This window comes from Macaca fascicularis, chromosome 12 (genome assembly GCF_037993035.2).
Source record: "Macaca fascicularis isolate 582-1 chromosome 12, T2T-MFA8v1.1".
NCBI classification, from domain to species: Eukaryota; Metazoa; Chordata; class Mammalia; order Primates; family Cercopithecidae; genus Macaca; species Macaca fascicularis.
Window position 1 is genome coordinate 16146228 of NC_088386.1, and position 13381 is coordinate 16159608.

At 33.0% G+C, this 13381-nt stretch overlaps 1 protein-coding gene across 4 annotated transcripts in view; it reads right to left on the reverse strand.

Annotated features, from left to right (window-relative positions):
• DPP10 (dipeptidyl peptidase like 10) overlaps positions 1-13381 on the reverse strand; it is a 1411130-nt gene that overhangs the window by 145337 nt on the left and 1252412 nt on the right. For all 4 annotated transcript variants that reach the window (XM_005572966.5, XM_065525407.2, XM_005572965.5 and 1 more), the window contains 2 exons: positions 4183-4235; positions 4000-4081 (listed from right to left, as the gene is read on the reverse strand). In XM_005572966.5, coding sequence (XP_005573023.3) covers positions 4000-4081; positions 4183-4235 — 135 coding nt within the window. The remainder of the gene's footprint in view (positions 1-3999; positions 4082-4182; positions 4236-13381) is intronic.

A 13381-nucleotide genomic window follows, 5' to 3' on the forward strand; every position in this document is an offset into this window, starting at 1 on the left:
GACAGTATTTTGTACAAAAGGTGAAGTTGTCTTGGATTTCTGTGTTCTGGAATTCTGTTTGTTCCAAAGTTGCTCTGGCCCAATGGACCAACTCTATTGTTTACAACATCAGAGTGAAACAGGAAGGATGAGAGCGCCTGCCAGTTATTGGTGTCCACTCACCACTGTCCATGAATGTTTCATTGATTACATGCCTTATCTAAACCAAACCTGGCACATTCATATTTACCATATTCTATGCAAATTTGGCTGCCACTTTTCAGAAATATCATAGTGGGATGGATTTACAGAGAGTTCTATGACGGTAGATTAAATGCATTGTTTGCTAATTTATCTAAATATCTACAAGATAAAAGCAAATATAATGTCCATAATCTATGGTATCTGGACAATTGCATACATTTTGCATTTTAAATCACGAACCTATTTTCATCATCATGATTTACTCAATTATTCGACAATTTACTGTGGAAAGGATAGTGAATGCAGGGTTGCTGGTAGGATTTCTTTGAATATTTGAGGTTCCAGATTATTTTCCGATGAAAGGAAACCTTATTTAGCAAGAGTGTATTATTCTGTAGCCTTCTCGTGATAAGAAATATCTATTATAATTACCCTATTTCACTAATAAGCTTAAGAAATATGCATTCAGATTTCTAAAATAGGATATAAATAATAGTAATGTGCACCTTATTATGAAAAATAGTCACATTTTCCAAAATAATTATCACAATGATATGATAGTGTACATATTTCTATTTATAGATGAGGAAATTGAGGCTTGCAGGAAATTAAAAACTTAACTCAGCCCAACCACCTGAAAACGGCAATTCAAAATTTTAAAAAAACCTAGAGGATTCTAAACTACATTAAAAAGCTAGTTAAAAGTTAGAATGAGGATTGGCCAATTAGGATTATTAAAGGTAAATAAGGTAAATATATTGATTAAGGTATAAAAAATTTGAATTCAATAGAAAGATGTATTTATCCTTTTATAAATTCCTCACTCTTTACAACATAGTTCAAATTATATAATGCAAAATTGACAGACAACTAAAGAAAAACAATCACATATCCACTGTCATTAGTAAGAACATATAACTCTTAGAAACATAATTATTAAGATTGATCCAGTAGGCACATATAGAACATTGTACCTGTCACATAGAAAATATATAAAATTATCTATCACATAAAAAGCATTTCGAAAAAATCCTAAGCCATTAAGCATATCTCATCAATTGCGGTCACTAACTAAAACTAAGTAAAAAAAATTGTAAAACTTAATCCAGTAACCATGATAGAATCAATTTTTTAGTATCCCAGCAAAAACAAAAATCCCTACAATACCTAGTTACATTCATAGGTTAACAAGTGCAGAAGGATTTTAACAACGTAGAAATTATAAAAATTGAAATGGAAAAGAAAAATGTCATTATTAATAAAAAGCGTAATAGTCTACACAGAATTATTTGGAATTTATAATTGTGTGTAGCAATGTTGATATATATATAAAATAAATAAATATATAAAATAAACAAATAAATACTTTGAGCACCTTTCTATTTGCCAGTAGCAAACATTTTTTAAATAAGAAATACAAGCACTTAAAAGAGTGACCAAAATGATAAATTGCAAATTTTTAGATATGAAATTGTAAAATTTGACTGAGCTATTAAGAGTCTTAAATAACTAAATACATATATTAAATGTTTGTAGATATGAAGATTCAGTATCACTAAGATGTTAATTTCCCAAAATAGACATATAGATTCAAAATAGTGTATTCAAAATTCTGAAAATGGGCATGTAACATGAAAGACAATTGTGACATTAATATGAAAGGCTAAAAAGTCAAGAAGAGTCGAAGTCAGCATAAGAAACTGCCTTGTCAGAGAGTAAAGCTTACTTTAATTAAGGCACTGTTGTCTTAGCACATTAATAGACAAACCACCTGGAAAAAAAAAGAGCCAGAAGAAGACTCATGCATATGTGGAGCATAACACTGTAACACTGCAGAGGAGTAGTTACAGAATGAAGTGGTCAATAAAAGGTTTCAGGACAATTGTTGGCCATATGAAACATATATAAAAAGGGACAGAGATGGCCAGGCTCGGTGGCTCACGCTTGTAATCCCAGCACTTTGGGAGGCCAAGGCGAGCGGATCACAAGGTCAGGAGATTGAGACCATCTCGGCTAACACGGTGAAACCCCACCTTTTTGTATTTTGTAGAAATACAAAAAAAAAAAAAAAAAAAATTAGCCGAGCATGGCGGCGGGCGCCTGTAGTCCCAGCTACTCGGGACACTGAGGCAGGAGAATGGCCTGAACCTGGGAGGCGGAGCTTGCAGTGAGCCGAGATGGCGCCACTGTACTCCAGCCTGGGCGACAGAGCCAGACTCCGTCTCAAAAAAAATTAAAAATTAAAAAATTAAAAAATGGACAGAGATTTAATACCATACCAAAAAAAGCAATTTCAGATGGATGGATCAAGAACCTATACATGGAAGGCCCACTTGAAAAATTCTAGAGAAGTATTATTCCATTATAAAGATTTCATAAATAACAAAAAGTAGAAATCACGTATTTGATAAATCAGACTACATTTATTAAAAAAATCTGTTTGTGGAAATGAATCCATTAAGAGAGCGAGAAGTAAATCCAAAAACTGGATGAAGATAGACCCAATAATGTATTAATATCCAGAACATATAAGGGGTTCCTTTTAATTAAAAAAAGAATAAAAAATGTGAATGGATAAATATATGAATAGACATTTCACATATGAGAAAATACAAATTGCCAGTAACGATACGAAAAGTTGCTCTAGCTTATTAGAATTCAAGGAAATACTAAATATTAATAAAACTGTAACAAAATACCATTTTGTATAATCATTTGGGTAGTTACTTAGAAGTCTGAGGAAATAGGAGTTGGCAAGGATATGGAACAAAGGGAACTCTCTCATTGTTGCTGGTAGGTGTAAACACCCTTAACAAATAACCTAGAAATCAGTTTGGTGATGCTCCATACATCTGAGCATGCACATGATAGTAAGCAATACTACTCCCTGAGCAGTATTCCCTTGAGAAAGGCTTTACATGGTCACCATGAGATATGTACAAGAATATAATATTGCAGGCCGGGCTCACTGATTCATATATGTAATCCCATCACTTTGGGAGGCCTAGGTGGGTGGATCGCTTGAGGTCAGGAGTTTGAAATCAGCCTGGCCAACATGGTGAAACCCTGTCTCTACTAAAAATACAAAACTTAGCCAGGTGCGGTAGCATGTGCCTGTAATCCCAGGTACTCGGGAGGCTGAGGCACAAGAATCGCTTGAACCTGGGAGGCAGAGGTTACAGTGAGCCAAGATCTCACTCCAGCCTGGATGACAGAGCAAGACTTTGCCTAAAACTATATATGTGTATTTGCCTAAAAAAAAATATATATATACACACACACACACACACACACACACACACACACATATATAAAATTGCTCAAACTGCTTTATACATCAATAATTATCTTTTTGAGTTTGTAATTATTTCAAAATAAAAATAAAAGTAAAAATCCTCTCTTAAGAGAATATTAAATAATTCCATCTAAATTTTTACCCTGAACAATGCTTTAAGAAAAAATAATCTTTATTTTGAATTTTTCATGAAAACTGACAATATTATGTAAGGGAAATTACTCAGTACAAGGTTCTAGTAACCTTGGATCTCTTCTAGGTTTCACTACAAACCAGCAGTTTAATCATATATTACTTAACAAACTTTTGTCTTTATTAACTGATAAAATAATACTAGTATCATTTAATGTATTCTTAAGTTGGAATATTAGATAAAAGATATAAAGGACTTTGGAAAAAACCATAGGAAAACTTGCCCTACAAAACTTTATGTTTTCCTAAGTCCTTTCCTAAGTTTCAGTAAACATCTTCCATAAGACCATTATTGGTAGTGTTCAGTGCATACCAATGCCTGCGCTTACCAGCTGCTGCCCTTGGACACCCCAGGCCGCGTACTGCAAGACGGAGTCCTCTACTTCTGGAGGATTTAACTCCCAAACTTCCCTTAAAAAAATGTGAACATTTTTTACATGAACAAACTGAAATCTACACCAACAATTTAGTAACACAATTGCTCATGAAAACCAGGAAATCAAAGAACTTACCTAGTGTGTATGTTGTAAATCACATATGAAGCAGTATATGAATAATGAAAAATCTGAAATTAAAAAAGAAACATTATTGATCATAGTTTTATCTTAATGTGAATATATATATATATATATTCTTAGTAAAATCCAGGAAATCCAAGACTTGGTGTTAAGCAGAAATGAAAATATAAATTATTCTAGCTCAGGAGGTGATTAGCCTCTCTGTGCCTTATGCCTAATTTTTATTTCTAATATCAATTCCATTCCTTATTTAATCCACTCTATCCTGAGTATAATTGTGATTATATTACTTTCTTGTTCAAAATTTTCAGTGATGCCCTATTGCCTATTGCCTATAAAATAAAATTCAAACTGCCTTATCTGATGTTAAATAATTTTGTTATTTTGGCTTCTACATGTTTTTCTAAACTTGTCACCTACTGCCTCCCTTCATACAGTCTATACTTCAAATTAGATGGATTCTCCCTGTGTGTCCTGAACCTTTTTTGCTTTTCCCCTAAGGACATTCTACCTTAACTGAGGTGAAGATTCTACTCCCTCATAATCAAACCCCTGTATGGAGCTCATATTGATTTCTTCTATTGAAATTCATCTCACAGTTTCTTTCCTGCATGACTTTTAGGACACATCTCACTCTGTAGTGAAACTATATAAACATTTTGTGTAAGTCTCCTTTTCCTACTAGAATGTTGTCAGATACAGGTGTCTATTACCTTTGTATCCTCCACATTACCTAGCACAGTGCCATGTTTATATGCATTCAACTGATATTTCTTGAGTGATGGTTCTTATGGGAAAAAACTAATGCATGTTGAAGTGTTTGTTGGTGAAGTCAAAGTGAGATAACACTTTTCACACCTTTATAGTAATGGTAGAAAATGACATATTAAGCAGATGGCTTCAAGTATATAATAGCTAAAAATCCCTTTTAAAAAAAAAAAAAAAAAAAAAAACCACTATCTTCCCAAGGACTGCAGAACTCATGACCCATTAAATTTCAAACAAAAGACTGTAGTGCAAAATGCAAAAATGCCTCTATGTTTTGCTTCTTAATAATGAGATGATGAAATAGTGGAATACAGAGGAAATGAGGAAAATTGCAAAAGATGGGTTAGGGAAAGAGATGATGAGTATATTTCTGTGAAAATTATTTTTCTCTAAGCTATGTGAATCTAGTGAAGAAAATTGTTCTTTAGCTAGCTATATTGTGATATTATTATTTCCAGGATTTACAGAACTTTTATTGATACTTTCATTTTTCAGTATGCAATTGTAAAAGCTTCTTTTATTCTTGTAGTGGATATACATTGCACAAATATTACAATACTGTCAATTAAAACTCCCTAGAAGTCAAATTGTTATTTCTTCTCACTGGAATAATAGCTTCAATTAAATATGATTGGCCACATATTTGGCAAAGAAGTACTATGTTCTCTCTTTGCAATGAAATTGCAAGCCTTCCACCATTTGTTAGAGTATTGTGTTTTACAATGAAGCTTTATGCTCCCATTTCTTTTGGAATAACTATTAAATCTGAGATTGCCTTTGTGATAGGGCTGTAGAAGCAAAAATAATTTTTCCTGGTGTCTATTTTGACATTTACATTGTGTTCTATAAAGTTCTATACTTTATTGCAAATTTAAATCTTGAATTTACTAACAGAGCCGACAAAAAGATGAGAAATGTGACCACTCTGTCAACACTTTCTCTCTCTCTCTCTCTCAGAAAGCTCTGCTGCCAAAGCAAACTGCCAAGCGAGTGCTTGGTCTTCAAAGAAGATAAATATATCATGATGTCCTGGGGGGAAAGAGAGTATTCATCCTATCTTTGAATCACCTACCACACAGTACCTGGCTTTTAGGCACACATCTATCTTGAGAGAAAAAGTTGCTAGCCATTATCATTTTAGGTAAAACAGTCACTGAGACCTAACTGGGTATAATTATTGAATCTTGGTCTCTTTCTGTACTATTTGTTATAGAGGTTTCTGCTCATTCTCTAATTGTAAATCCAAAGGACTTAGATGTCTTCCAAATGGTGTGATTGGAGAAGGGGCTATATAAATCCACCTTCTGTTCTGTAGCTCTTAGCCTGATAATAACATTGTCTATTGCAGTGTGTTGAGGGGAAGACTGCAATAAAGAAGTTAAACTAGACTTGTCTGCAAACCCACAGCAAAATGAAGTAGCATATTATAGGTTTGGGTCTCATCCATTATCTATCTATCTATCTATCTATCTATCTATCTATCTATCTATCTATCATCTATCAATCAATTATCTATCTATTCATCCATCCTACAAAGCCAGCAATTTGCCATCTTCAGATAATTAGAACCTAGCCTTTTACTCTGAGTTTAGAACTCTTTCCCCCAAATTCACTATCTTTTTATGCATGTGTGTTCCCAGCAGATTTCAAATATTTGTTGTTTTTTAACTTTCAATAAGAAAAATCACATTCCATGCCCACAACAGAATAAAGAGTATGGGGGAGGGCAAAATCTTGAACAAGGTTGGAAGAAGAAGTTTCTCTCTCTCTCTCTCTCTCTCTTTCTTAACATAGTGTTGGAGATATTTTAAAGGGAGGGGAGGATTTTCAATGATAATTAGATTTAGCTTTACTGAACATCTGTATTAAGGCATTCTGGTCTAAATTCACCCTGTGTTAATCTGTATCTCTTTCTCTCTCTCTTTCCTTGGATAGCATTTCTACTCTTTTTTAACATTCCTTATTTTCCTTTATCTTAAACTCCCTTCTGTATAACTAAGTAGGTCTTATTTCATGATGAGAGGGTAAAATCAATTAAGATTAGGAAGAGTAACAGTTTTTCCTGTAATGATTGGCTGCTGCATAGTGAAAGCCAAACTGAGCATCTGATGGGACCTCTGGGGACAAGCACATTTCACAGCCCAACATTACCGATTCATCCCGTCTCTGCAAATGATGTTCCACTGCTGGTTAGAGTGTGAATAGTTATGGAAAAGGCAGTGGGGGTGGATAGAATTCAGATATACCACATCAAAACTTGATCAAAGCTTATTTCTGGAAGCTGGCCTTAAGATACCCAATCGTTCAATTCCATCAAGAAAAGTATTAGGAGGATCAGAAAACATCAAAAGATCATGTAACCCCATCTGGTACCCATCATCTCTATATTATACTGTGAACCCTAAGAAGAAGTTGATTACTAAGAGTTGACTACTACAAGTGGTATAGATAATTTTCATTATTTGCAGTTGTTTTTACCTGTACTCTCACCATAAACACTGAATTATTAATTACTGAATCATTGGTCCTAGGAGAAATACAGGATCAGGTTCCTGTGAGCCTCTGGTCACAACATTTTCATGAACCCTTTAATATATAACCTATTTCATATGTGTTTCTGTTTAAAGACACCTTATTTTAAACACCTTATTTTAAAGACACCTTATTTCATTAACATTGAACTCATGGCCAACAACACTATAACTCATGCTTGAATGAGGCTTATCTAACACATGTATTTGCTCCATAAGGCACGCCACAGCTTTCTCACACTAAGGAAAACAGGATAACTCTTTATCACTATGCTTGGGGGCAGGAGTGAGTGGTGGGGAGTGATTTTAAACAGGAACATGCCCAACAGAAAGCACAACAATGTGAAAAACATGTCACTAAGTAGACCCTCAAAATGATAATTGTTTACAGTAAAAGAGCTGAAACAGGAAGGCACAGTGTCACCTTGTTCAACCTTAGCTGGGAAAGTAGACAACAAGCAATTCAATTGTTCTGCTATCCTGCATATGTCTATGAATGACAGTGAAAGACCTAAGAGTAGATTTGGGGGGGCACAAGTTAACTTTAGCATGTAGCTGAATTTGTATATATGGAATTTATGGATAATAATCTACTGTATTAATTATATAAACATGGCATGAGATATTATTGGAAGAAAGAAAAAACAGACATATTTTAGTCCTGCCAAAATTTGAACACAAGGAAAGTACACAAGTTATCCAAATTCTGACATTCATGCTCTGTAAATGAAAATTAGCTACATTCACTTATTTAACAAATTTCTGTTAAGCAATATCTTTGATACAGGCACTACAATAAGTATTATTTTTTTAAATTATCATAATAAAATTTTTTTTAAAATAAGATAAGAGTGTCAGTTGATAATTTGTATTTACTTTTATATGTTGTTTGTTGGTTTATAAATGACTATTGAATACTAATTATGTAACTATTGGATACTAATTATGTGTAAGCTCATAAATGAGGTAACTTGCAAAATGCAAAGACCAAGATAAATGTAATCTCTGTCCCCAAGGAGCTTATGTTCCATTCAGTGCAACAAGGCCAAGAAACATTACATTGGTATGGAATACTCTGTTGTAGGTCATGGTTCAATTAGGACTGCATATTATAAGTCCATTAGCTTTCCAATGAATGATTAATCTTTTCAGTTTTAAGAGCACATCATAGAAAATATAATAGTTGACTTAGATGAAGTAATTTACATAGTTTAGAAAAATACAGCTAGTGTGTCAAACTTAAGATAGCCCTGCATATAATAATAATTTGAATTCAGCTTTCACTACATACCAGATTCTGCATAACGCTTTACATATATTATATAATTTAATATTTACATCAACCTCAGAAGTGAATATTATTTGTAATTCATAAAATAAGCTCTGCCAAATTCAAGCTTAAAACTGAAAGTTTAGGTAGGAAAGAGTCACAGTCTGAACCGAGATCTGTCTGATTACAATCCACTTTGTGATTGAATCTCTCTGCACAATACCTTTCAGGGAGCTAGTACATGAAGCATGACTCCAGTTTTGCAAAAGACTCATTTCCAAATTGATAGAAATATGCATGAATTAATTGATTACCAGAGTTAAGAGAGATTTCATTTTGGAAACATGATCTGATATATCAGATTAAAAATGTAAATTGTCTTTTCTTTAACTGTTTTTCACAATTTTTTTTTCTTGGAATATCAGTTATTACCTAAGACATCTATGGCGATTCATGTCAAGGAGAGCTACACTTAAAAGAACAAAGAACAGTGTACCCTAGTAATTTATGCTTGAACCAGAGGCTTGCATCTCTGGATACAAAAGCTTTTTCTGCACTGCAGTTAAACAGCCGAATTGATATAAATAGCATTCATTTTCATGGCCTGGAGAATATTTAAAATAGGATTATGGATTTGCCATGGAATCAAAACAGTTAGGAAAACTGAACTGTGAGAAAGCAAGCTACTGTGTCAACAGCATTTATAAAAGAATGCCAGTAAGAGGAAAGACAATACAGGCAAAATGGGATTTGTTTCTCTTGGAAGTCAGTAATACAATGATGCCAAGTTTGTTCTAGGATAATGAGATACCTTTTAAGATGAGTGAGTTGTGACTGTATTGTTTGAAAAGATTTATCTTCTTTACACAGTTAAGAACTAACTATCTCCTAGCTATGAGCTAGGAGACTCTAGTGTTGTAATACGATTCACACAATGATAAACTACAGCTGTACAGAAATATTTTTAAAACATTGCCCTTTTAACAAAAGCTTTGTGAACATTGAACAACAAGTATTGATTGAAAGGGAAAATATATATGAGTATTAAAAGTATACTTAATACTTATCAGTATTTTAAACTACTTCAAAATATTTCTTACTTAATGTTCACTGTAACCTTAAAAGGATATTATCTATTCAAGATACACAGCTAGTATAACTAGAATTGGAACTAAGATCTTATAGATTCTAAAATCCATGTCTTTTCTACTACAATAAGAAAGAAAAAAATGCAAGCATGACTTTACTATGATACATCATAGAGGAATCATGTAGCATTCTTCAATTGCATCACCATTTTGGTAAGTGGCAAACAGTAAAATACTTAAGGTGGTGAGTCTGAAAGTATGATGATTAAGAAGATAAAATTTAAGAGTTTTATTTTTATTTTATGTTTTAAAAGTAGACTATATTTAGAGCATTTTTGGGTTCACAGTGAAATAGAGTGGAAGTTAGAGAGAGTACTCATACACCTCTGTTGCCACACACGCACAGCCTCTCCACTCTCAACATCCCCTACCAGAGTGGTACGCATGTTACAATCAATAAACCTATATCAACATACCATTGTCACCCAAAGTCCATAATTTCCACTAGGGTTTACTCTTGATGTTGTATATTCCATGAGTTTTTATGAGTATATAATGACTTGTCTTCGTGATTACAGTATCACACGGAATAGTTTCATTGCCCCCAAAATTCTTTGTGTTCCACCAGTTTATCCCTTCTTCTATCCTAATCCCTAGCAAACACTAAATTTTTTACTGTCTCCACAATTTTGCATTTCCCAGAATGCCATATAGTTGGAATCATCTAGTATGCAGACTTTTCAGATTGGCTTTTTTCACTTAGTAATATGCACATGCATTTCATCCATGTGTTTTCATGTCTTGATAGTTTATCTCTTTTTCAGTATATAATATTGCATAGTCTAGATATGTCACAGTTTACAAGTGTTGTTTTAATTAGGCTATATTTATGACAAAATCTATAAAACATAAAAGTAAACTTGCTATTTAAAAAGCAAAACAAAACTGACTGTCACAAAACCTATTTGGTCATTCTGTTATAGGCAGCATGATGCCGTGCCCACACAGGATGTATAATAAAGTAATATTTACACTTTTCCTTGGTTTATTTGGGTCTAGTAGGTGTCACAGTGGAAAAGAATTGGATACTGTGTCAGCAATTTTATAAATTATAGTGTATTCACTCTGAACTAAAATACAATACTTTCAGAAATACTGACTGTAAATGCTGATAATCTAATGAGATGAATGAAATACATATGTTTTTATGTGATATATTTATTTTACTTTAGATAATGGATGGCTGATGACTCAAATATTAAAAGTATACCAAAATTACCTGGACAACATTTTTCAATTGCATGTAGGACTATTCTGCCTAGGATATAATTCAGCTGGCCTATGTATTAATAGCAGCTAACACCAGAAAATTATACTTTATTACCCCAAATGAGATGTTTGAGTGAGCAGAATAAATCATTTCCTAATATATTCCCTGTCACATAAATAAGCTTATTATATTATAGGAAAACCTTCTTTAAATTGCTCTTAGAATTGCTCTTAGAGTTCCTGAGATGTTTTCTATAGTGCAAAATTCCTTTTCAAAGATGCTCCATTTTTCAATAATCAATATTTAACATGTAACTTTCACCATACCACACTCTTGAGTAAATTAACAGCCACATTGACAATGCCACTGTTTGTAATATAATATTTTCATGGGCCAGAGCTTTCCTCTTTAATTACTGCAAATAAGCAACTTCCACATCAGTTGACATTAAACTGTTTTCTACTTATCATCATTTGAAAACATCTGGTTTGATAACCTGAATGGCATTTAAAATCAATTACTGACAGTAGTACAAGTGATTTTTTATTTATACTGAAATAAGTTTAAACATTGTCTCACTAGCTATAAATTAGTTTTCTCTCTAGCATATCTATGCAGAAATACATATATTGCAATAGGACAGAAAGCCAGACTCCCAAACCTGCTTCCCTTTAGTGCTGAACTAGAAAGGTAAGGATGAAAATTATTGTTTCAACACATGGGAAATTACAAGCCCTTGTTAACTGAATAAAACATGACTTAGAAAAGTGGTCATTTCATTTCCCAGCATCTTTGGAGAAAATATTTTCTTCATTTCAATAGCATCAAATCTTAGCATGTGTTTTCGTTAGCAAGTTACAAGAAAGAAGAAAAAGAAAGAAAGAAAGAAAGAAAGAAAGAAAGAAAGAAAGAAAGAAAGAAAGAAAGAAAGAAAGAAAGAAAGAAAGAAAGAAAGAAAGAAAGAAAAAGAAAAAGAAGGAAAGGGAAGGGAAGGCAAGGGAAAAGGGAAGGGGGAAGGGAGAAGGGGGAAGGGGGAAGGGGAACGGGAACAGGGAAGGGAAGGGAAGGGGAGGGGAGGGGAGGGGAGGGGAGGGGAGGGGAGGGGAGGGGAGGGAAGGGAAGGGAAGGGAAGGGAAGGGAAGGGAAGGGAAGGGAAGGGGAAAAAAACATCATTTACTCATCAAGGAAATAGAGAAAATAATATATATCCAAATGTTTTGTTATGAGAATTAAAGGACAAAAATATATGGAAATTTTTTAGTTATTACCTGAGGCTAAGGTCAAGAGAATACAACCAGAAAAGCTCAAATCGATTTCAATTGCAACTTGTTAACTTATTCCTTAAAAGTTTTACTATCAGGCAGAGATAGAAAATCCTTAAAATGAGTTGTATGGATTTTGTATTTGTAACTTTGCATAATACTATACCCTCATACATAATTAACATACCGCTGTTAAATGATTTTTTAAATATTAGAAAAATGGTAATAAATATAAATTTCAAGAAAGTATGATAATATATGTATTTATCTATTAATAGCTAGATTGTTCATATTTTCCATATACCATAGACAACTCTAAAATTATTTTTATTACTTAGCTTGCATATGCTTAGGATATATTCGCAAAAGTTAAATGGGTAAATCAGAAGATATGCACATTTTACATTTTTATTCCTATTACCAGTCATTTTTTACTAAAGTTAAAAGCAATTTATAGTCCTACATGCTATACAAGCATCTCTCTCTTTGCTCAATGTCACAATACAATCATGTTACCATTGAGGTAATTTAAATTGTTTCAAGGATAAACAATGACAACAACAGCAACAACAACAACAAATCATTTAGACTTGTAGTTTGATTATGATTGGGCTTGAATATCCCATCATAAGCTGTAATCACTTGTATTTCTACATTCATAACTTGTATATCAAGGTCTTTTTCCTGTTTGTTCTTGGGAATTCATTCATCTTTTTCTTGTTGATCTCTAAAAGCTCTTTTTATATGACAGATTATAACTTTGTTTTTATGTATGCAGTAAACATTTTACCCTATTTAGCATTTGTGTTTTCATTTTGTGTGTTTTCCATAGATCATTTTTAAATCACTATATGTTTATTCTATAAGTTATTTCCTTTATGGTCGCATAATTAAGTAGCATGCCAAGAGTAGCTTCACTAGCTTAACATTGTAAGTTCTCACACACGTTTTTCTTCTAGTACTTTTAAAATCCATGATCTCTTAAATAAAGCAATAATTATTTT